Source organism: Oncorhynchus tshawytscha, linkage group LG07, assembly GCF_018296145.1.
Source record: "Oncorhynchus tshawytscha isolate Ot180627B linkage group LG07, Otsh_v2.0, whole genome shotgun sequence".
NCBI lineage: Eukaryota > Metazoa > Chordata > Actinopteri > Salmoniformes > Salmonidae > Oncorhynchus > Oncorhynchus tshawytscha.
This window is the reverse complement of record NC_056435.1, coordinates 13,347,491-13,374,094: the sequence shown is the minus strand read 5'-3', so window position 1 is coordinate 13,374,094 and position 26,604 is coordinate 13,347,491. Positions and strand designations below refer to the sequence as shown.

The following is a 26,604-nucleotide window of genomic DNA, read 5'->3' as shown; positions in this document are numbered from 1 at the left end:
GCATGTGTACTTTTTGTACTACAACAATATTAAATGAGCTCCCAATACATTAATGGTAAAATAATACTAATAATTCTAAACCCATCTCCTCTTTCACCATTTAAGCTATCAACACCAAACCAACGCTGAGACGTTCAGACTGACCCAACTTAGATGGTTTACATTCCGATTTTGTATCACATTTATACTTTTTTGAATAATACCCATTTTTAAATAAATGAACATGGATTTGAACCACAAGGTTTGAATGAGAACCCCAGGAATACAGTGGCAGTTATTTCAAATGGTCCTGCTCCTTGGTCAATTAAGCAACAGGACAAACTTTAGAACTTTAAGTAAACTATAAATGATAAATACAATAAAATAAAAATCACCCTAGGTTCCTCGATATTTGGGAGTTTTTGCTGGCCACTGTGCCTTCGCTTCTGCTGCATTGGTTTCTCTTTGGGGTCTAGACCGTGTAACACTTGAAGCAAATTGCTGATGTAAAAAGGGCTTCATGAAATGCATTTATTTACTTGTGCTTTAGTGAGGGGACAAAAAGTTACTGTATCTTGTGCATTCTGAAATGTATTTTTTTCTGTTCCTCGTATCTATTGATCTGCAACATGCATGTTGTGGCACAGGGATCATCAACTACATTCAGCGGCGGGACAATTTTTTTCCTGAGCGAATGGTCAGGGGGCTGGAACATAATTACAAATCATTTGTAGACTGCAAATTGACCACAAGAAACCCAAACAGATATAATATTTGACGAAAACAGTCATTTCAAACCTTATATGTGTGGGGATACTTTGGAACATATTTCCAAATTGTAAATCACTTGGAGCTGATTTGTGTCATTTTTATAGTCTTATGTCCAACAATAAAACATAAATAAAATGTTTTACTTAGAAAAAGTTGGGCCACATAATATCAGCTGCGGGCCAAATTCGGCCCATGGACCGTCAGTTGCGGAACCCTGTTGTAGCATGTCTGTCATTCACCACATCCATAAGCGCATTATTCATTTTTACATTTTGGCCATTAGCATACACATTTCCAGAGCGACATACAGTCTGGGCATTCAACTAAGGTAAGTAAGACAAGCGCATATCACAGTCATTATTCACATAAATAAGGTCATTTCAACAAACATCCTTTCCATTTTTTCTTTATTTCAATAGATTTTACACTATCTTGCTGGAACCAAAACATTTGACTATAGTAACATAAAATAGCACAAACTATACGCACAAAGAAAACTGAAAAATGGTTACATCAAAACTAAAAATCCAATGAGGGTCTTTTACTCTCTATATATATATTTTTGCAAAGTAGATGGGATACTGCATTTCTGATGGCAAAGCAGTCAATTGATTACCTGGGTAATATTCAATAGTGCACACTGTAGCGAAACGTTTTGCAATGTTAAACGAAAACAAGCGTTTCTTATTGGACAAGTTCAGTTAGTCCCTTCTGTTTCGGCACGTTTGCTTCCTAGTGAATACGACCCTGGCGGCAGTCCTTTTAGGGACCATTCAGCATCGCATGTTGGCCACAGCCCTCATCATCAAGCTCTCTACAAGGACATAATAGGGCCCTGTTCCAATACTTTAACAAATGCATCGTTCCTTCCTCCTTCCTTCCTTGAAGAAATACCTAATCTGACATGGCCGGATTGGGGAAAGCTATGTGATAGAACTGTTGCTTACACCTACCAAATAATGTTAGATCCGAAAGTAAGTAAGGAAGGGTGTGTTAAAGTATTCGAACGGGGCTTAGAACACAAGACAGCTTTCTGTACAGCAGTCAATCCTTTTGGCCTCACCTTTAAAAAATGCAAAAAAGTAAAAACTTCTAACAATTTAATTTATGTATATAAATAAAAATAGTTTTAAGTTTACATTTTAGCATTATATATATAAACAAAAAAAGTCTGTTCAGCAGAGACCAGTTTACAGCCTTTAAAAGTTTATTTTTAACAGCGCTGGAACATAAAACCTTAAGCATTGATGGACTAACGACAAGGCAAAGTGTTTGGATAAGCTGTGTCTGCTCAGCTGACCCAAGTGCTTATATATTTAACTCTTATCATCAGTCAGTCAATGTCAACACATTTCATTTAAATAAATTACATTTCTCAGCACAATTCCATTCTCTTGGGCACAACCATGACCCCATTTGATGACAATTTGAATTTTTGTCTCATGTGCAGACTATTTTTTGTGTTTTTCGGTATAACTAGAAACATTCAGTACGTTATCGTTTATTAATAAAAACTTGTCTTTTTTTTTCTCATGCAAGATGTTCAAAGGTTATTTCTGTGATACGAACTGGTAGTGACTATTATACAGAATTACTGTATTACTGGTGTATAGTAACTTTGCCATACCTAATAAAATTTTCCATCGGTAATAATGAAATGTTTTATTTTACCAAAAGAAGTGCAATCCTTAACTGATGATAAACAATTTAAACTACATTCATAAATATTTTCCCATTGGTGTGCATGAAACCAGTGGTCCTTTCTCAGGGGAAAAGTTGTACATCTTAACTATTCAATTAATAGATCATTTTTTATAATTTCATCCTAAATATCATTGGTAACTTTGTCTATTACATCTTAAGTGTTAAAGTTACACCTTTATAGAGGCTGCTAAGGAAAATTGTCATAATCACGACAAATAAGAAATGTTGAAATCTGCTTTACAATCTAGTGATGTGTGCAGTGTTCTAGAAAAAAAGTAAACTTAACGATTAGATAATTTACAAAAATACAGAACTTTAGTAATTGCAACTTTATGTTGCCACAGCAACAACTTAATATTGTTATGAAATACTAGAGTGAAAAGTACATATTTTTAAAATTATTTTTTGGGTAAAATGTCACCTATACAATTAACATTCTTTTTTTCTTTTCTATTTTTTTTTGTTGAACAATATAAGCAATTCTAAAGCTTTGCTCATTACTGTAATGCGATGAACTGTGTTGATGACAAGGCAAGGGAGATCCAGTAGCATTCTATTGGTGGCTTCTTAAGACTCCACCCCCTTGCTCCTGATCTGCATCTCATTGGCTGACTAAAGAGACCAGACCCTGTTGGGACGCACAGCTCAATAAATTACATTCATTTCAAAATAGAATAGGTTACATCATTCTGACTCATTTGACAAAACAATAAAATACGATAAATTACCAAAAAATATCTTCGATCACCTTCCACACCAAAAATTACATTAAAACTGTAACTTTATAGAAGAAAATCTCAGTGAACAAAAAGAAAGAAAAAAAAATCATTCTAAGACCAGTGCCATATTATTTTTTTAACCAAAGGTGTCTCGTTGTGGATTGTCTGTGTTGATCAAGCGCCATGAAAATATGTCATGATTCTGATCTTTTTTGTTGAACACACATACAAGGTAAATAATTGGTTGTGTAGGATCAAGAAATGTGATTTAGAGTCTAAATACATACATCTCATAAAACATATTAGGTAATAACGTGGAGGTTGGTTTAAAACAATGCTAGTACACTATTAACTATATCATGGCATAAAATAACAGATTGTTCTGGTGACACACATACCTTGATGCTTAACATCATAAAACATAAACATGAATACATTGCTGCTACAACCATGAATATAAACTCTCAAAGTATGAGACACGTTACATACATTACACACACACATCACAATTTCCTGTATTCTCAATCACTTTTTCCAATGTAAACTACTAAAAACCTATGGTAAGAACAAAATATTACATCATGAAATATTTATCAAACATTCTACCAAGCTATCTTGGTTAGTTTATATACTTTCTTTTCAGAAAGTTACTTTTTGTCGTGTTAAATATATGTTTACAATAACACTAGGGTACTGCTTTAACCATGGCATCTGCATGAAAAGTGAATAGTCTTTTCTCTAAATAGGTCAACATACTTTTGGGAACTTTGCTTGAACCATCCTTTTGTATATTCCTATTTTTTCTTTGACAAAGTATGTTTCTCCAGATGCTTGTTGTTTTAAAGTTAAAGGATTTTTAGGCACTTCTACAGTTTTTCTCAAATAGAAACAGGATTCTCGGCGATAGCAGGGTGACGACTGACAGTCACAGATAGCCCTCCAGTCAAAAACTTCAAGTCATCTCACGACGATGACTAGCATCTTCGAATGCACCTTTTTTTTTCTCTTTTTTTTTTTTTTTGAGTCGTAGCACTTGTTTCACCCCTAGCCGATCTCACCCTTATCCCTCCTTCTAGCCCCACCCCTAACTCCCCCAAAGGCCTTGTCCTTGTGGTCTTGACTTTGGGGCCGCTGGTGGACTTACTCTGCCTGTTCCAGTCTGCTGGCAGATGTCTATGGCTTGGCCCATCAGGCTGAGGCTCCCTCCCGCCACATGCTCTCAGCCACCCGCAAGCTTTCGTTAAGCCCTTGGCACACAAACCGGAGCCATATAGGCTAGTAGCACTCCCTGATGCCAGTATAACTCTCCCCAACACGGACCCCTCTGAGGCTCCCACCCAACCAACCACATACACACAAATACACCCACAAGCCAATGTCAGCACCCATCCAAAAGTTAAAACTGAAAATTTAACAAAATGAGAAGAAATTGAAATTCTAGGTTATTTCCCCCCCCAGGATGTGCACAAAAACGAGGCCCGACTGCACGTTTTGGCCACAAAGCTGTTCCACGTCTGTCCCCTTGCAGATCGACTCCGATCGCTTCTGTCCGTCAAATCGGTCAGTCGCGATGACTTTCGTTTGGCAAGCCGTTGGTTTTCCAGAGATTAAATGTTGGCAAGTGGTTCATATGGAGCGCATACCACACCGTTTTAAAGGGGTGGTGGTGATGGGGGGTGGGGGAGCACATTCAAATCATTGTTAAGAGGACAGTCATTGAGTAAACATAAGCCTATAGTCTGCCCTAACATTTGTCTTTAAAAAAAGAATTAAAACAAACAAAAAGTTAAACAATCCCTTCTAGCTTGGTCTGGAGCGCCAGTTGCAACCAAGGGCTTCTCTGTGACTCTCCTGTTTAAAACAATGAAGCACTTTTGACAATAAGCACTAGTTCTCTTATAGTGCAAATAAGGTGTTTTCAAAGGGTGAACATTTGTGCAGATCGAAGTTCCGTTTTGAAAACAAAATATAAAGGACCCATATTACTTTAACAGAGAAAACAATAGTTAAAATGAACTCGTCACCATCTCTCCACTAAGTGTTTGTAGTTCAGTACATATAATTTTTTTGTCATAATTTTCATGGCAATAGTTTCCTAGCAATACATATACATCTTTTTGTTGTGTGTATCTTCTTACACCAGCACTCAAGTCTTATGGTTAATTGGTAGTATTACACTCTTAGCATGCAGGTTGCTGTAGTGGGAGGGGAAGGTAGTATGTACAGAAGGGCTGTTTTGGGCTTTGTAGTGCAGCTTCTTGACACTCCATTTCTTTCCTGACAGTTACTTCAGGATAATCTGCGGGAGAGGTGAAGAAAAATAAAAATGGAAAACAAAAACGTCAGTTCATTGTCTATACCTTTTCAAATGATTGGCTCCATCTCGTTTAATCTTTCCGTGATTCCTCACATCTGATCCCCTCGCCTTCTTCTCAACCATATTGGAGGAGAAGATCCAAGTTCCCTCTGACCTTCTCCAATGCCTTTTGAGAAGGAGGCGAGAAGAGAGGATGCAAGGAGTCCAGGAAAAGATTGCACAAGAGCCAGATTGTCGTTGTAGGGTGGCTAAAAAGCTAATCCCTAACATACTTTGTCATCTAGTGTATGTGGACACCTGCTAGTCGAACATCTCATTCCAAAAACATGGGCATTAATATGGAGTTGGTCCCTCCCTTTGACGTCAGGTCTGCGTGCAGGCCAGTCAAGTTCTTCCACACCAATCGACAAACCATTTCTGTATGGACCTCACTTTGTGCACGGGGGCATTGTCATGCTGAAACAGGACAGAGCCTTCCCCAAACTGTCACCACAAAGTTGGAAGCACAGAATCGTCTAGAATGTCATTGTATGTTGTAGCGTTAAGATCTCCCTTCACTGGAACTAAGGGGCCTAGCCCGAACCATGAAAAACAGACCCAGACCATTATTCCTCATCCTCACCAAACTTTACAGTTGGCACTATGCATTCGGAAGGTAGCATTCTCCAGGCATCCACCAAACCCAGATTCCTCCGTCAGACTGCCAGATGGTGAAGCGTGATTCATTACTCCAGAGAACGTGTTTCCTCTTCTCCACAGTCCAAATGGCGGCGAGCGTTACACCACTCCAGCTGACACTTCGCATTGTGCATGATGATCTTAGGCATGTGTGCGGCTGCTCGGCCATGGAAACCCATTTCATGAAGCTCCAGACTAACAGTTCTTGTGCTGACATTGCTTCCAGAGGCAGTTTGGAACTTGGTAGTGACGGTTGCAACCGAGGAGAGACGATTTTTACAAGCTACATGCTTGAGCACTCGGCAATGCCGTTCTGTGAGCTTGTGAAGCCAACCACCTCACGGCTGAGCCGTTGTTGCTCCAAGATGTTCCACTTCACAATAACAGCACTTACAGTTGATCGGGGCAACTCTAGCAGGGCAGAAATTTGACAAACTGACTTGTTGGAAAGGTGGCATCCTATGAAAGTCACTGAGCTCTTCAGTAAGGCCATTCTAATTCCAATGTTTGTCTATGGAGATTACATTGCTATGTGCTCGATGTTATACACTTGTCAGCAACGGGTGTGGCGGAAGTAGCCAAATCCACACATTTGAAGGGGTGTGCCCATACTTTTGTATATATAGTGTATGTGTATGCAATGTCGATCCTGCAAGCTCATAATAAGTCATTTTAATGACGCGAGTGGAGTCATTTGACTTATGAGCAAAAAAATGTATAAAACAAAACAAAAAGCTGAATGTTATATTGATGTTGTGTGAGGTCCCGTTGGCTCCTAGTCACTTACTGCTGGTTACCCAGACAGAGGCCCTATCCAAGCCCCTTGCCACTACCCCCCTAGGCACTTCCGTAGATCCAAGAATACTAGATGGGTGTAAGTAACATCAGAGAAAAAGGTTGAGCTACAACCTATCCAATTCTTAAAAATATACAAAATAGATCCACTGTTTAGGTGGTAGGGTCTAGGGGTCGTTTTTGGACAGGACCACAGAGAGCAAATTATTGGCTTATCATGGCTGTGAAAGGCCTCAGTTAGAAAGCAGACAGACAGTAGATGAGCTGGCGGATGCATAGAGGACCACAATGATGCGCTGTACCAGCTACGGAATTGAAATAACAGGAAGAAAGAAAATGACAGGTCAGGGGTGGATGCCTGGCCCACCATAAAAGAAAAGCCAACACCAGATGATGTTGTGTGTGACACTTGATTGTTTTTTGTGCCTATGATGGCACAGAACTCCTTATTGCAGACAGCAGCCCCAAAGGGGATATTGTACAATCGTCCTGCAAATTTGTGAACCAATGTCTACGCTAATTACTTTTTCTAACCAATGTGACAAAACCCACAACTGTATCTTGGTGTATTTCCCAATTCAGCCAGAAGAGGGAGCCCCCACGTCCGTGTCAGGGCAGTGAGAGGTTTGACCTGCAGGTACTTATGATCAAGACTACTGTCTGTGGGGCTGACGCCAATTAGTCGACATGTCGATTGTTTGGTAGTTAGGCTGTTGGTCGACCCAGATTGTTTTAGTCGAGCAGTAACAAATTATATATATATATATATATATATATACATACACAAACACACACACACATTTGTGCCCCCTCTGAACTATTCCATTGTGGAGGCCTAGACTTTAAAACAATTTATGCTTGATCCGAAAATGTGGTCGAAGGCTTCATATGGAGAGTGTGACGCAACTGCGGAGCCTCCAGATGCATCCAGAGGCCAAACTGGATCGCAATGCGCCTCCCAAATGTTGTAACAATGCGGGAGGGCTCTGCATAGCTCCGCATTGACATGATTGGTTGACGGTAGGTGGGGGCGGTACATCCTGCAGAAAACAAAACTCACTTCCTTGACAACAGCTCTGCACTGCTCCGTGAAGCGCAAGAAGTATGAATGCCCTGACTTCTGCTGAGGCTGTATCCACGTAAATGCTGCATGGCCAAGGCCAATGCAGATGTCGGTTTGACCATGCGCCCAGATGCACAATGCATTTCTCTCTCCAGAATGTGGACTCTCCCGCCAATTTGTGCACATTCATTATTTCATAACTTGATTGTGTGAATTGTTTGCATATGATTATTAGTGTATAACAATTCTCCATTACATACAGTACCAGTCAAAAAGTTTGGACACACCTAATTCAAGGGCTTTTCTTTATTTTGACTATTTTCTACATTGTAGAAAATTCTACATCATGTAGTAACCAAAAAAAAAGTGTTTAACAAATCAAAATATATTTTATATTTGAGATTCTTGAAAGTAGCCACCCTTTGCTTTGATTACAGCTTTGCACGCTCTTGGCATTCTCTCAACCAGGTTCATGAGGTAGTCATTCACCTGTAATGCATTTCAATTAACAGGTGTACCTTGTTAAGTCAATTTGTGGAATGTCTTTCCTTCTAAATGCTTTTGAGCCAATCAGTTGTTTTGTGACAAGGTAGGGGTGGTATACAGAAGATATCCCTATTTGGTAAAAGACCAAGTCCATACTTTGGCAAAAACAGCTCAAATAAGCAAAGAGAAACAACAGTACATCATAGCGCTTGAAGGTCAATCAATGCAGAAAATTTCAAGATCTTTGAAAGTTTCTTCAAGCGCTATGATGAAACTGGCTCCCATGAGGACCGCCAAAGGAGAGGAAGACTCAGAGTTTACCTCTGCTACAGAGGACAAGTTCATTAAAAGTTACCAGCCTCAGAAATTGCAGTTCAAATAAATGCTTTACAGAATTCAAGAAACAGACACATTTCAACATCAACTGTTCAGAGGAGACCGTGAATCAGGCCTTCGTGGTGAAATTGTTGCAAAGAAACCACTACTAAAGGACACCAATAAGTAGAAATGACTTGCTTTGGCCAAGAAATCTGTCCTTTGGTCTGATGAGTCCAAATGTGAGATTTTTGGTTCCAACTGCCATGTTTTGTGAAATGCTGAGTAGGTGAATGGATGATTTTGCATGTATGGTTCCCACCGTGAAGCACAGGGGGAGAGGTGTGATGGTGTGCAGGTGCTTTACTGGTGACACTGTCTGTGGTTTACTTTGAATTCAAGCACACTTCATGGATACCACAGCATTCTGCAGCGATACGCCATCCCATCTGGTTTGCACTTAGTAGGACTATCATTCCTTTTCAACAGGACAATGACCCAACACACCTCCAGGCTGTGTGATGGAGTGCTGCATCAGATGACCTGGCCTCCACAATCACCCGACCTCAACCCAATTGAGCTGGTTTGAGATGAGTTGGCCCGCAGAGTGGAGGAAAAGCAGTCAACAAGTGCTCAGCATATGTGGGAACTCTTTCAAGACTGTTGGAAAAGCTTTCCAGGTGAAGCTGGTTGAGAAAATGGCAAGAGTGTGCAAAGCTTTGATATGTTTAACACTTTTTTTCACTTTCATATGTGTTATTTATATAGTTTTGATAACTTCACTATTATTCGACAATATAGAAAATAGTACAAATAAAGAAAAGCCCTTGCATGAGTAGGTGTGTCCAAACTTTTGACTGGTACTGTATATCACCAGTAGTACATTTACCATTAATTCCTATAATTTCTTATCTACAAAGTTTGTTACTTTGGTTATGGTAATTTCTGTTAATGCATTCAAAATCATTATTCCAGTCTTTCCGTTTTCATTGTCAGAGTGGACACATTGTTTGCAGAGTGCACAACCTATGCTACACTTGTAAGAAACAAGTTTTGGTTTATTTGATTCCATTTACCAGTTTTTTTTCTCCAATTGAATTATTGTCTTTTGTTTGGACCGCTCCTGTGACAGAGACAGATGCACTCCGCTCAGATCTACACAAGTGCATTGGGGCTAGGGGATGATTTGTGATTCAGGTTAGTCCCCCATATGGAACACTTTTCCCAGTATAGTGCACTACATCACTGATCAGGGCCCAAACGGCTTTATGTGCACTGTAGGGAATAGGGTGCCATTTGGAATGCCCTATGGAGAGGCTACAAAATGGCGATGGGTGTGTGCTTCTAAGGTAATCATTAAAAATCCTTAAGGGCAAAGTCATATTTCTCCCTGGTCATGGTCCAAAAACAGAACAATATCAAGGAAATTGCTAGTCATGAATGATAAATAGCAAGTGAGGCTGCTTATTGAGTTTTGAGGAAAAGGGTGGAGAGACCTATCCGTAATAGTAGACCTACAATAATAAAACATCATAGGCAGCAATAATAAGTCATGTGCCAGTAATAGTATTAGCGTGGTTGGTCATACAGACTAGATGCTGGGAGGAGAATCAGTATAGAGAGAATATTTTTTAGAATATCAATTGAAATTCTAGAGTCTTGATTAAAGGCGTCTAACATGTTAAAGTTTCAGAGCCTTCAGAAAGCATTTACACCCCTGGACTTTTTCCACATTTTGTGATCACAACCTAAATTTAAAATGTATTAAATTGTGATTTTTGGTCACTGGCCTACACACAGTACACTATAATGTCAATGTGGAATTGTGTTTTTCTGTATTTTTTAAAATAAAAAATGAAACGATGAAATGTCTTGAGTCAGTAAGTATTCAACCCCTTTGTTATGGCATGCCTAAATAAGTTCAGGAGTAAAGCATGTGCCTAACAAGTCACATAATAAGTTGCACTCTGTGTGCAATAAGTGTTTAACATGATTTTTTTTATGACTTCCTTCAGTCCTTGAGTGGCCCGCCAAAGCCCAGACTTGAAGATTGCTGTTCAATGTCACTCCCCAACTAACTTAAGAGACCTTGAAAAAAATCTGCACGGAAGAATGGGAGAAAACCTCCAAATCCAGATGTGCAAGATGGGTACATACCCAAGATGACTCAAAGCTGTAATCGCCGCCAAAGGTGCTTCTACAAAGTACTGACGCAGGGGTGTGAATACTTATGTAAAGGAGATATTGGTATTACATTTTCAAAAAGCAAAAAACAAATATAAAACATTTTCATCCATTTTGAATTCAGGAATAAGTCAAGGGGTATAAAAACTTTCTGATGGCAATATATGATGTGTAAGTACATTTTCTGGTTCATTTTTTGACCAAATAAAGCCTGGGATTGAATGTATAATGATGTGAAACCAACAGAAAACAAACCATCACTTTCTATACTGAGAGTCTCTCAATATAAACCAATTTGAGGGAACAGTGTGAAATGATGAAGATTCACCGGCAACCGGAAGTCTTGATGATCATGGATCGACGTCATCCGTCCAATACATTTCTGGGAAAGCTCACTGACCACTGAGATGTAAATCAAATCTCATCAAGCCTGTAACGTGGCCACCGCTCAAGGCCTTGCTAAGTGGGGTTAATGGGAGATTGTTTGCTGCGGGCACTCCACCTGGCAGTGCACTGTAATTGTCAGGTTTAAACGGGGTTGTGTGTGTGTGTGCGTCACCCGACTTACGCACCCAATTGCAACTTCCCGGCCCCTGCTGACACAGAGCCATGCGTCTAGCTAGTAACTGTGCTTATCTGGAGCCATTTTAGGCCGGAGACATCGTCCTGTCTCCTGCAACACTAATATATAGCAGAGATGGCCACCCTGGATCGACAGTTTCCTCAAGGCTTTCGTCCTCACCCATCGCCGAAGAGGGAGTCAACATGGTGGAGCCAACATGGTGGATGGAGATGGAGTGGCTAGGCTTTTTTTAGGTGGAAAAAAAAGTGTATGTGCGTGCGTCACGAAACATACAGGTGATGTTTCTAACGCAGGTGAAGAGGGAAACTTGACATCAAAGTGGATGAAAAACAACATCCATGCAAAACAAAAACTAGGATCTAATGCAACACAAGACAACTATTATTTGCAAATGTGAGAGCTCTGAATAAGTGCTTCACTGGGTCATTGTGTGACACAGCCAATAAATGATTAAATATATACTTGTACAAAACGTACAGCAGTCCTCTGAAATAAAAGCCAACACATTCTGACACCTGTGGCAGACATTGAAATATACCACAGTAGCAGACTAGACTAGAGCAGGAATGAGTTTCCCTGTTGGGACAATAAAGTTTGAATTTAATTGAAGGATGTTGAGGTTGGGCTCAGCCATAGAGTTGGATAGAGGGCACACTTGGCCCAAAACCTGTTTTAACATAGGCAGCGCCAGTGAGGGCTTTCGCCATTTTGAAGTAGTCAACTCTTCTGCAGTCATAGAAGTAAAATAAGAAATTGACTACTTGAATTGAAATGATAGTAGATCAGCTCTATGGACTACGGTTGTCAAGCACTTATTTAGAGCTCTGGGACTGTATGAAAGAAAGCTTTAAACTGAGCAAACCTGATTGGCTGGCGCTGCTGCTGCGTAGGGGACACTTGTGGCAGGAGTTGTTGTTGCAGAGATAGTAGCAGGCGCAGCACTGTACATCATGGGTACTTTTTCAGGAAGGGGGGACCATGGAAGCAATGAACAGGTTGGCAGTGGAGGCAGTGTGGTAACCATGGCAACGCGTGTTGATTTTTTTGGGGTCGTTGTTGTTTTTGGGCATGACGCATATTACAGAGAGGGGCGAGCCATAGTTAGGTTAGCCCAGCGGAAGGCGTGCACATCACAATGCAAAAGCGAGAGAAAGCATGGGAGAAAAAAAAAAGAAGAGAAAAACCTGAATTACAATCAAGGAAATTTGTCCCGACAATTAGTTGTTCCCAGAGGACTGAGTGAGATATGATGAGTGATATTATAAGATTGAGATTAACTAGAAAACAATTAGAGCCCCATCAAGATCGAGAGCTTTACTACCAATTGTGTTCACCCTCTTTCTATTTTTCTCTGGGATCAACACAGCACAGTAAACAATACAATATCTACTTTTCAACAAACAATTCATTTGGAATGCATTTTTTTCCATATATACTAATAATGTTAAGAATAACACTTCACATTTCATAATTAGGGTATAAGACAGTAAGTAGCTATCATCTCTTACCGGGGAGCTCAAATTGCCATGTAGGACTTTGCAGCACTTTGTGGCGCTTTTCAGTAAAATCAATCAATCATGCACTCTAGCCCAATGTTCTACAACCGTGCCACTCACTGTGTCACAACATCCACAAACTTTGTGTCACCTGTAAGTGCTTACATCTCCCAGCCTGTTCCCACTCTCCCCCCAATTTAAAGGGGCTCCATGGTGAAGTTTCCCCTAGGTACAGATCTAGGATCAGCTTCTCCTCCCCCAATCCCAACCTTAAACATTAGTGGGGACCCAAGATCAAAGTCTAGGGGCAAATTCACGCTAAACCTTTAAATTAATATGTGAGAGAATGAAAAGGGGAAAGGAAGGAACCTACCAAGGCTGCTAGCAGGAGTCATGCACAAGACTGACCCTGTGTGATCATGCAGTGGAAAAGAGTGAACAGAGGGTTAATAAGGGAAGGAGAAAAACATGTTAGAGAAGAAAGACAGAGATTTTGGTGGTAGCCTGGTCCCAAATCGGTTTGTACCGTATGGCATGCCATTGACCATAGGAGCCGGCAAGAGAGCACAAGCAGATCTGGGACCAGGCTGGAGATTTTGGTAGTTGCTATATAAACAACATGCCTTTAAACAAATTTCACAAGCCTGCAATTGGTATAACTGGACTGTGCAGTTTGACTCCATTTGTAGTCTTATGCCATACTTTATGCTACACATCCAGGCTGTATCACATCCGGCCGTGATTGGGCGGCGCACAATTGGCCGTCATTTTAATTATGAATTTGTTCTTAAATGACTTGCCTAGTTAAATAAAGGTTACATTAAAAATAATGTCTGGTCTGCAAATAAATCATAAAAAAATATGTTCTGGAGGGGGTGGGAAGGTAAGGTCACACGTGTCAGAGGTTAATTAGCCTCAGATAGCAGATGTGTGTGCCATCTTGCCAACTCCTATGGTCTCTGTCACAGCAGACACATGGCGTGACAATGGCAATAGGAGCTGGCAAGACAGCACACACATTTCTGGGATCAGGCTAGGGAAGGTTAAGGGCTGGATGCTTGGACCATGCAGTGAGAACGAATCAGACCTGAGTTCAAATAGTAAGTCTTCTTTCAAATGACTTTATGCATTGGATCTGGAGTGCCAGATGGGCAGGGTTTGCACTTTTGGTTCAATAAAGCACAGCTAGAGTTTTCATAGAGAAACCGATATTAATTGAACTCATGTGTGGTGTGTACACAGCATTCTGAACAAGCTTCCTACACTAGGAAAGGAAGGGTATAAAAGCCATGGAGGATAAAAACACTTTAACCATATCTACATGTACATACTACCTCAATCAGCCTGACTAACCGGTGTCTGTATATAGCCTCGCTACTGTTATTCACTGTCTTTTTACTGTTGTTTTTATTTCTTTACTCACCTATTCACCTAATACCTTTTTTTGCACTATTGGTTAGAGCCTGTAAGTAAGCATTTCACTGTAAGGTCTACACCTGTTGTATTCGGCACACGTGACAAATACACTTTGATTTGGACACTAAAGAAAGGAGTAGTTAGGGAGGGATAGAGGGTTAGGGAAGGTAGTCTCATCCACAAGAGGCTTAGGATTTTGGCAATGAATACCTTTATCTACTTCTCCAGAGTCAGATGAACTCGTGGATACCATGTGTATGACTCTGCATCCAGTATGAAGGAAGATAGGAGGTAGTTTTGAGAGCCAATTGCAACTGGCATTAGCGCAAGCTTAGTGCAAAGACTGGAAGTCTGACGTTTTATAAGTAGGCCTTAAAATGCCTAGTGTACTTAATATAATCATACAGCAATGTATCCCATCATCAGCCACAAAAGAGTTTTACCGCTGTGATCAAAGGATATCCATGCCTTTACCTTGTCCTGGCACCTGGCTGCAATTACACATTTATATGAGACGCGAGCATACCGTGGCTGCATTCCGAATGGCATCCTATCCCCTATATAGTGCACTGCATTATTTTGAACAGGGCCCATAGCAACTTGATTTCCACTTGAGGAAAAGCGCTTGATCACTCTGTTGGTTTAAAGAGAGACTGGCCTCAAACTTTTGGAGAAAATATGGGGAATATCTTATTTCCTCACAAGCTCACCTGGTGAAACCTTTTAAGGGTTATATACTTGAATTTTGCCCTTTGATGCTTTTAATGGGGAAAAGGAAAGTTGGGGAAGCTCTATCCAGTGTGTGTCTACATGCTACATGGGTGTGTATCTGTGTACAAGAGTGTGTACAAACGTGTGTGTGTGTACATAAATTGTGTATAGGTGTGTGTGCCTACATACTAATGTGTGTGTCTGTGTGCATGAACATGTGTTGCGGGCGGGTGTACCCCCTACCTGTGGGAAAGCCACAGAAAGCCGTCTGCTGCTGCAGCTGTGCGTTGGCCAAGGCCTGCTGGTAGTGCAACATACTGGGGTGAAAGAGCGAGCTGGCCCCGTTGCTCTTCTCAAGCGCTGGTCTCTTTGGTAGGGGCTGCAGGCAGCCGTGGGGGAACGCCTGTACGGGAGGGACGAGGAGACGTGAGATACAACGAGGCGGAGGCCTCAAAAATGACTACATTCACATGACTATTCTCTACACTATAACACGAGAAATCACCCTGCTGCTCGGGGTCTTTTGTGGCGACTAGCTACAAAACAGCACAAAGTTACAACAGAGAAGTCACAATGGCAACTTAGGTTTAAATAACCACATGGGGACAATGAAGGAACTACACACAATATCTAGCAAGGCAATTATAAAACAATGATTTACAGTACAGTAACAAACAAATTGATACTTGGGAATTAACATTCTCATTGTTGTTATACGATCAATCAATGTAAAGCATACTAAAATAATAACTACACGAATCATATTGGTGGATATTAATTGCATAATACAAATACTTGGGCATTTAAAACAGCAAAAAGCCAAATTAAAATTATTGTGAGTTGCTACAGTACATTAAAGAAGCTACATGCAAAGCAAAAGGTGAAAGGTCAAAGTACCAGTTCTACAGTTGCCTCGAGGGGTCGCTTCATTGCTTTGGCAGTCGACTGAGTCTTTAAATAGCAGGCAGCGAGCACATGATGGCAGTGGGCCAATGGGAGTCAAGCGTATTAACATACAGGTAACAGCAAGCAGAGGTGCGTCATGGGGGACAGCATTGCATTGTGGATAGGTGAGAAGGAAAAACAAAACAAAATAATCTGAATGCAGTATACCACGTACAAAACAATAGGCATGCACATAAACAAAAAATTGTTTGTTTGTTTAAAGAAACGTATCGCTAAAGTTCTGAATTAGTACGAAAGCAAAAAAAGCATCTACTATACCTTTGGTTAAAAAGTTTAAGAAATACAAAGATTTACAAATGTACTTATGAAGTAAACAAATTATTTGGATAGCAGTTATTAGTTCTGTAAAGCTAGCTACTTCTTTTACAAGTAAATCAGCTATCTAATCAATCAATGTATCAAAATATCTTGGGGGGTATTATTGATATAAACACAATCGACATTCAGTTGGGCCAAATCCTAACTTGAGATCTGTGCGCATAAGTAAATATTTTTCACAAACCTCCCTTTGACATCGTGATTTACGTGAAAGTTTGAGTTATGTTCGCAGATCTAAAAAGGTAGGATTCGGCCTCTTCTGTAAACACACTATCTGCTGTATGGAATATTGTTGGCTCTGTTTTTGGTGCTTTGGTGTGACTGGCCACCATGACAGAATAGGATGTGAGCACAACATACATTTTTCACCGAAAAACCAGAGTCTTTGCTCTAGCCCTTACAATTGTGTTCATAGAGCTGAAAGGACTGGATAGGTGAAAGCAAACATATTAGAGGGCTAGGATGGAACCATCACCGTCGCTTCAACCTATCCTGTCCTTTTAGATCTGGGAAAACAAAAACAAGATAAGGGGCTAAGGGAATGGGCTACTAGGGACTAGATGTTCTCAGCAAGTGAGAGTTTTCAGCTCAATGGACAATGGAGAATCAAAAGTATTGTTGATTGGACAATGAAGGACCACATGTCTTGTCGATTGGAATTATTTGCTTTTACAATAAAAGCAGTTCAATTTGGAACCAATGCACATTTTATGGAGGCCATTATGACCAATGGTTTGATAGAAGATGCCCTATGGCAGACAATGGTAGAAAGGACAATGTTTTGGCAGCTGGTCGGTCACATCCATTTCAGTCACGGGGTAGAAAAATGCTGATTTAGGTGGTAAAAGCAAAACTATTATTTTTTTTCCATAACTGCACTAATACATGAGTGAACCCAAATGTGTAACTTGTTAGTGTGTGGTTAATGGGCAACTTTGGAGAGGTGAAAGTCAAAATGTGAATTGTAACAATATCGGTTATTAGGAAAGTCATCACAGAATGTGGAGCTCTGTTTATTCTACATTCCTCTTGGTTTCTACAGTAAAAGAAAAATAGATATTTGCTCAATGCAATAACATTTAAAGAAGATTTTAAAAAATGGCGTTTGTTTGCAAGCCTTCTGAATGAAACCAAATCGATGACATTGCACAAAGGAAACAGCAAACATCGATGGGACAACCAAGGCACTTATGATAACGAGACCATGCACAAGCCTTTCCTTTACGTGTAGGATAAAACTATGATTTTTTGTTAACACTTTACATTACAGTACCTTTTATAAAGGGTATTAGGTATTTTATAAAGTGTTACCATCATTCCAAATGAATACACCTCAGATTCGGTGTTAGATTCAGACTGAAATGTTATGGTTAATGGAAGCAAACGGAGGAGGGGGTAGAAATGTTCTGTTTTAATTAAGGGGGAGCAAAGATGGCAGCATTCAACTTGGGACACGACAGGCTATGAAGACAAAATGGAGCAAAATGAAATCAAATGACACCTCAGTGTAACTGCATAGCGTAAAACTCAACCACCTCGACCTGTTGTTTATAATCTTATGTACTATAAACTTGGTTCTGTCTGGGGCATATTTCCAGATGACCAAATCCTTGGGGAATGTACGCTCATGATACATGTATTGTTGGTACAGCTCCGGGCACTAGAAAATTACACAATGCATGAGCAACATGGCACTCTGACTCCTTTTGATAGTTTGTCACAACAAACTGTACTATGGTACAACTTTTCAGTGCCTGTAACTGTATCTAACTTAGGACAAGAGTCTGGTCAAGAGGTTAATCCTCTCGCTTCTGGAACCATATGCTTCCCCCTTCAGCAGGGATTCCGTTTTTGCTCCTGCTCCTATCCTGTCATAGAATTGATAAATATACATAAGTTCTCCTTTGTAAAAAACTAAAACAGAATGTAACTTACTGTACCTTGTGTCAATACATTGTAATGGCTTTATAGTACATGATACATTTATTGAGATAATTGCAGTGGGGGAAATGCTCCCATAGAGCTGACTAAAAAGCTCTCTGTCCTCCGGTAAACCATAAGCCCTGTCGCCCCAATATTTTATCTCAGGTCACGCCAGCTTAAGGAAACAGAGCGCGAGTTGTCAAACTCATAATCATGGCTTCAGCACTGGATGACTTGTGTTTTCCTATTGTTTAGGTCCTTTTTCTTTTCAACCATAACTGTGCTCGGGTCATCTTTTCACCCAGTATCAGTGGAGGTGTGGTTGTGTTTTTAGAGCAAGCAGCGATGGACGAGCAAGCTGATGAGACGAAAAGCATGCTGGACGATGCCATGGAATCAGACAGCAGCGCGAGAGCAGTGACAGCACAGTGTGAGTGACAGCGGGCAAGACAGAGCCATGTTCACCCATTCAACAGCCACTGACTCGGACCAATATGGACACGAAGTAGAGTGAGAGGGGAGGGAGGGTCACAGCCAAGTGAAAGTCCTATTGCCAAAACCTGCTCCTGCCTGCCTCTGCCTGCCTTAGTGAAGGGGGAGGGTCCAATAATGAGGGAGTGGAACAATGGCCTCGCATTCTCATCCATCTCTCTTGATTCAATTTGTACTAATCTGCAGAGCTCTACACTTATCATTGAGAGGAGGGTGGGCATCGTCTTTGTATGGATGATCAAGGGTGGGAAAAAAAGCTCCTAGCCTGAAGCTATACTATGGGAAAGACTATGTCCCAAATGACACTCTAATCCCTTATAGTGCACTACTTTTGAACAGAGGGCTCTGGTCAAAAGTAGTGCAGTATATAGGGAATAGAAACCATTTGGGATGGGCCCTGGTCAAAATTAGTGCACTATATAGGGAATAGAATCCATTTGGGATGGGCCCTGGTCAAAATTAGTGCACTATATAGGGAATAGGGTACCATTTGGGACGCAAGCATAGACTGTTGTGGTCGTGTTATACATTCACTTTACCTTCTCTAAAGCCTGATAACTATAAAGCCTATACAATGACCTGAGTGTGGGTTGAGTGGTCACATTTCCGTGAATTGTATAAAAGTGTCCATAATTGTATACTAGGAAGATGGTATATCAACTGTATGGAAAAATAAAGCAGTGCTCCACATTTCATGTACTTGTGTTCTTTTGTAGATGTGTAAAGTAGAATTTTGAAGATTTAAGTTTGTGTACTTTACCAAACTAATCGTCTATAGTTGATTACATATTATAAACATTAGAAATTATATTTCTTGATCTGGCCCTTTGTCAGGTGTGCTGTCTGACATTGCTGGGGCTACAAAAGTCTTGTAATTTTCCCAAAAGTCCCAGGTTTTCCAGAAATTACGGTTCAAGGATTCCCTCCTGATTTCAGGAATATTTCAACCAGGATTTCGACAAACCAGGGAATTTGGAAATGTTAGCAGATTTTTTGCCACCCTACTCTAGTGTGTGTGCTGTGAGGTGCACACTACTCTACACTACAGGCTGTGAGGGGGGTCTTACCATGGCGGCGGCTTGTGCGGCCACGGCTGTCTGGTTGGCCTGATGCTGCGCAGCCTTGATCTTGGCCTGCAGATGGGCCGGCGGGTGGAAGTACTTGCACTTCTCCCGGGAGCAGCGTGACTTGATGTAGTCCATGCACACGGTCACCGTGTTGTCGCTGGTGTCAATCATAGGGCTGTCGCTGGGGTGAGCGAAGCGGCAGTCCGTCTCGCCACGCGCGCAGTTGCCCCGCTGGAACTCCCGGCACACCTGGGAAGGAGGGTGGGGTGCACACGGACAAACACACACACACACAGACAGACACACACAAATATTGGTTTAATATATCATACAATATAATACACATGCCAATAACATAACAACTTATCATTGGGTTTATAACTATAGACTGAATAATGAACAGATTGATGTGTTTATCTATTCAGAGCCTGGGCGTAGTCAATCACAGGGGGCTTCACTCACAGCCTGGGATGTAAAACAACACCGCACACTCACTAAGTGTGGGGAGAACACGCACACACATGTACACGCAAACACACAATCAAATCCACACACACGCAAAGACACACAAAGAACACACACAGCCCCTCTACAAACACCGCAGAAGGAGGTAAACAGTCTCACTTAGCGTGGGGAGTGTCCCCATTCCTCAGTGGAACACGGCCTCTCATTAGCAACCACATGGCTCTGTTGCTAAGTGACGGCACTTTGAGATAAACACACAATACACCTACACTCCGAGGCCCGTCTTTGCTTGCCATCCTTCCAAGGCTATTCTTTGTTTTCATTACGACACAATGGCCTGGGTGCTTAGTTGTTGTATGAACAAAAACCACCCCCATTGAAATAACCTCATCTATCTTAAGTAGATTTAAACAATGGTGAGGTCTGTTGGCCAGCGCTCAAGTTCTTAAAGTCCTCTATTCTTTCAACGTCAAGGTGTGTGGAAAGGGAGAATGTAAAATATAAAATGTTCTCTCTGATGGGTGAGGTTAGGACTAGGTAAAAATAAGACAAGGGTTAAAAGGGGTAACTTCTACCTCAACCTAGGTGGGTAAGGATGATGTCGTGAGATAATAATTATGGAGAGGCTTTCCCAACACCTCGTAGGGCAAACTCTCTTGATTCCTTGTATTGTGACCGCCCAGAGGCCGGTTCTCCTAACTCCTGGTATTGTTATTGGTTAGTTGGTGATGTCTCCTAACTGCTAATATACTAGGACATCTAGTATTGTTATTGGTTAGTGGTGGTGTACCTCCAGCTTGTCCGTGCGTAGCAGCTTCTGGTTGGAAGAGGAGCTCTGCATGGAGCAGGGAGGGCTGCCGGGAACGATGATACTCTGGGTGCTGGGCTGGAGCATCTCGGTGGGCATCATGCCCATGCTGTGGGTCATGTGGGTCAGGTAGGGAGCATAGCTCAGACCCGGGCTGGAGCCCAGGCCCTGGTTAATAGGAAACGACTGCTACCGAGGAATATGGGGTGAGGTGGGGGGGAAGAGGGGAGACAGAGAGGGACAGAAATGTTAGAGGTGAGAGAGGTAGAGACATAAACAAGTAGTCCATTACTCACCATGGTAGGCTGCATGGTCGTGCCAGGGAACATGAAAGGCATCTGTTGAGCCAACATGGCTGCTGCCGTCTTCTGTTGTATGAGGTTGTTGCGGCCGTTGATCTCCAGCTGAGTCTTGAGGTGGGCCGGGGGTGGAGGTATTTGCAGTTCTCTCGCGTGCATCGGCCCTGAAAAAAATACAATAAAAAATACATTAACACAAGTTAAAGAAAGACCTTGTTAAAGACCGAGATTATGAATAAACCCTAAAGACAGGTCAGAGGTTAGGCATATGCAGACAGACTTCAATACATTGAATACAGAGGGGCAACATTGATATTCACAGCTGATGCTTTTGCAGCGGCTAATGGGGATCCTAATATCAAACATTGCGGGAGTTGTGTGTATTGGCCTCAGCAACCCGACGGGGCTGCGCGTAGCTAGCTCAGAGGTTTGAGCTCTTTAGCTAGCTAGCTAGCTGCTTCAATAAAGGATCTTTAAAACCTTACAATGTGTAACTTTGGCTTCAACGTGTGTTAGCAAGATAATGACGCCAAAGATAGAACAAGGCACCAGATATTTCACTGGATGTATAAATCTGAAGCATCCGGTATCTATCTTCTGCTGTTGAAATGCCTCACCTCCACACCACCAGGCAGTAAGGGGAGAGCAGTGACCTAATTAGCTGAGCACCAGCTCCCCAGTCATGGGTTCATGCTGAAATAGGACAACCTCCCTACCAGTCCACTGACAAACCAGCATACAGCCAGCCACTCTCCATGCACACACTGCCTAGCTAGCTCTGACCTAGAGCTGCATTTACTACTGCAGATTGGCACGTGCTCCCTCAGATTGGTCCTGTTTTAATTGCTAAACTTAATTTAAGCACACATTGTTTCATAATTTTTTATACAAATATCTATCAGCGGTATTATGAGGAAGGTGACCACTGACTGGACAAGGCAAAGAGTACCCCCCCCACACCCCATTTTCCCTAGTACTGTAAGTGGTTACTTCCAAGGTGCATGGAGTAAAAGGATGCCTTGGCAGGACGCTAGACACTCAATGGAGAAAGAGAAAGGGTGTAGGGTGTAGAGTGACACACACACACACACACAGCGTTTGTCCATTCATTCCTTTGTAAATAAAACACAAAATGTTCTGTTGTAATACTAGCCACCAAGCAATTTTATGAAGTTGGCTTTAGCTAGCTAGATATGTTCCCCAATCTCCCAACTTCATAACTAGCTACCAAGCCATTTCAAGCTATCAATCAAGTTAGAAAAGCTACTCTAACAATCTTAGCTGGCATGTCTGCTGGAAAGGTTGCTAGACCTTAGAAATGCAAGCAACTACTAAATGTACAGAATAAGACGAACATTCCTTTTAATCTTTTACCGAAATTGTAGTTTCTAAATAACCACCAGTCACGAGGATACAGACAGCCCAACAGGTATGCTTACATAACCTATACAGAAAAATATACATCTTTTTTTTATTTTTTTTTACATAGAATTAGGCATAATGATTATGGCTCTAGAATGCGGCAAAAAGCTGTTTCAGATGTTTGAAAAATTCGAAATGATCCTACTTCTGAAAGGAGTACCACCCCCCTCCATCCTCGCATACTTTCGTGCCCCTTATAAAATAATGGGAACATGATGCCTCTGCTTTTAGCCAAGGCAACATGTCAGAGAAGATGAAGTGGACCGTATTTTTGATGACCAAATATTTTTCTTCACATCACATGTCAACATCAATTCTATAAGGGTGGTTGTAAATCTGAACCACGCTTTACGGTTCCCCCGTTTCAAAATCCGGCTTATTGTTCTGGTCACGAACGTGAGCAGACCTTTAATCAAGGAGGGGTTATCAGACACCGGGGAGTTCTCAGAGCAAATAACGTGTAATCACGCTGGTCAGCCGGGTGTTGTCAGCCCGATACAAAATTAGAAACCTGATGGAAAGTGCCTGTTTTTTACCCCACTGTGATAAAAAAGCACCAGTGGGAGCATCAAACTGAGAGCTGGCATTCACACGGATGTGATTTGGGATATGAAGTTGAGCTGAGCCCAACAAAGCTATATGTGTGAAGGTAGGCCTTATTTATGTAAGAAACTAGCTGTAGCTAGATATAATATGATTAAGTACTAAACCCATCATACAATCATCTCTAAGACAAGTCTGGGGCAAAGTAGGCTACACTGTTAACAACAAACACTGTTAGTTATCTATCATGATGAGACTAATACAGAGTTTATAGGCCTGATATAAAAGGAATGCAATCATGCACCATCCTTCAAAGAACTCCTATATTTCAGGATATGATCACCATTTTCCCTAGTGGAGGGGCACAGAGGTCTTGGTTTAGTGTGGGGAAAGTCAAATCGCCAGTCAGATGGGGTGCCACAGGGCTGCACTCTACACCCCCTTCAGTTTCTACAGCTAGTTTGTGCCAGTACTGTACTGTACTCCCGCTCAGTTTCTCCACTGGCGCATAATAGTGCTATCGATATCCCTCCTCCGCTTTACTCCATCCACAGCCAAAGAGTAATGTTATCGCTGCGCCTCGTAGCTAAGAGCCTGAGAGGTGTGAAAACCAATCAAAGCCTCTCTCACTGACGCCGCTCTGGGCAGACCGACTCCATGGCGACTGCTGGGAGGGGAAGAGTGATGAGGGATGCGGTGCTGCTGAGGCTGAGCTTTGGATGCCTTCCCTGTTACTGTGAGGATGGCCTGAAGGGCATTAGATTGTCAAGGGTCAAAGCACTATCGCATGAGTAGGGCCGTGACCACCTGGACCAAATCCCAGAACCTAGTTATAGCCTATTTTCTGTGGTCAGGAAAAACTCTGAAAATCATGGTTAGAAACAAGCCACATTACAGCAATGCTTTCTTTATGACATTTTGCTGCCAGTGTCATGATTGATTCAATGCATTTGGTGCCAGTTTTGAGCATCGTTACTCACCATTTGAGGGAGGAGTTAAGCAGCCATAAAACACACTTTGGTAGAGCCTTTCATTTGACACATTAGGAACGTATCAAATGTCGGGGGTTATATTCATAAGTGTGGGGCACAGCGGTCCATATGCTCTCCTCCTAAACCACTTTACTTCTGCTTATTAGCATTGAAGGAGCGGTGTAAATTGTAATAAGCGTTATTAAATGATAATCACAGTGTCCTTTTCAGTCACGTACGTAATTAACTTCGAGCCCACCGGCTCTCGAAGTCACAGCGATGCTGGCTAGAACACTTGCAGTAGGTACACGTGAGATGACGCAAGCAGGGTCGGTCTGTTCAGAGGGAGTCGCGCCACTGACTCTGCAGATAGAGGAGCGTTTCTGTCTGGCTCCCCGAGCAGAACTGCCGGAGAGTGCTCCGGAGCATTCCTCATGTAACAATGACAGTGCTAAAAAGCTGCCTGTCTCAGATGATGAAACACTGAGCGAGAGACCGTCATTAGAGCTCGAGTCAGATGTTATCTTGCCAGGGGGGGGTTAAGAGAGGCCCAGTTGTCTTAACCACCCACACACGGAGCAAGAATCTATTCATCCTCACCATCGCCTCAGAGCACGCATTTATGAAAAGGGGCTTTTCAAACCTGAGGCACATGATTACCCTGTTAAATAAGCCTGTTTCAGACGCTACATCGTTCGGATGTAATGACACAGTGGATCCCTTCTGCTAGCTGGGTCTGTTTCAAAATGTCAGCACAAAGTCAAGGATCTGTGCATCTAGCTAATTTGTGATACCAGGCCTAATAATATAAGAGGGTTAAGAAGATAATTGTCTCTTAGGGGTTTGAAAAGCGATGACAATGAGGCAGGCAGTATAATACTATTAAATGCTTTATTTGGGTGAGGTTGACTCGCCTGAGAAGCCTCATTTCACTGCCAAAAATAAAAATTAAACCATGTAGAGTTCAGCGAAATAACAACACAATGTCAAATACAAGTAGCCTAGTCAAATAACTAACATCCAATCACATTAACCGTTACTCTCTCACGGGAATTCCACTAACGGTCTGTATGTAGCCAAACGTAACTGCAGCTCATTCCGTTTGCTCGAAAATGGATAAATGCTTAAAAGAAGTAAGGCCAGCATCCATAGATACACATACCAGCAGTACTACACCTGCACCTGTCCACGACACAAGCTGTTCTGCTTCCACGAGCACATCCAATACTAGCATCAGTAATTCTACATTTGTTGTTAGCACAGCTAGCATGAACACTGACAGTTGTGAATCTGATGCAGCTGAAGAGCTACTGCCCCCTTACCCGGGAAAGCACCTAACCATAAACATCAATACCTTTCTTAAAATCAATACACAAGTATATATTTTTAAACCTGCATATTTAATATTGCCTGCTAACATAAATTAATTTTACCTTAGGAAATTGTGTCACTTCTCTTGCAACAGAGTTAGGGTATATGCAGCAGTTTGGGCCGCCTGGCTCGTTGCGAACTGTGTGGAGACTATTTCCTCCTAACAAAGACAGCCAACTTAACCAACCGGGGGATGATTTAACAATGATTTAACAATCGTTGCACGACTGTACCTAACCATGAACATCAATGCCTTTCTTAAAATCAGTACACAGAAGTATATATTTTTAAACCTGCACATTTAGCTAAAAGAAATCCAGGTTAGCAGGCAATTATTAACCAGGTGAAATTGTGTCACTTCTCTCGCGTTCATTGCACGCAGAGTCAGGGTATATGCAACAGTTTGTACCGCCTGGCTCGTTGCGAACTAATTTGCCAGAAATGTACGTAATTATGACATAACATTGAAGGTTGTGCAATGTAACAGGAATATTTAGACTTATGGATGCCACCCGTTAGATAAAATACGGAACGGTTCCGTATTTCACTAAAAGAATAAACGTTTTGTTTTCGAGATGATAGTTTACGGATTCGACCATATTAATGACCTAAGGCTCGTATTTCTGTGTGTTATTATGTTATAATTAAGTCTATGATTTGATAGAGCAGTCTGACTGAGCGATGGTAGGCACCAGCAGGCTTGTAAGCATTCATTCAAACAGCACTTTCGTGCATTTTGCCA

The 26,604-nt window shown here is 41.6% G+C and overlaps 1 protein-coding gene across 1 annotated transcript in view; it reads right to left on the bottom strand.

The window, feature by feature from the left end:
- Positions 1 to 1,140: 1,140 nt before the first annotated feature.
- The window catches only part of LOC112254008 (muscleblind-like protein 2a), a 77,031-nt gene continuing 51,567 nt past the window's right edge, over positions 1,141 to 26,604 (bottom strand). Inside the window, 9 exon segments of the mRNA XM_042324131.1 lie at positions 1,141 to 5,472; positions 12,457 to 12,551; positions 13,464 to 13,499; positions 15,461 to 15,620; positions 16,115 to 16,168; positions 19,984 to 20,232; positions 21,239 to 21,442; positions 21,553 to 21,683; positions 21,686 to 21,719. Of these exon segments, the coding sequence (XP_042180065.1) occupies positions 5,458 to 5,472; positions 12,457 to 12,551; positions 13,464 to 13,499; positions 15,461 to 15,620; positions 16,115 to 16,168; positions 19,984 to 20,232; positions 21,239 to 21,442; positions 21,553 to 21,683; positions 21,686 to 21,719 (978 nt within the window). The 3' untranslated portion in view covers positions 1,141 to 5,457.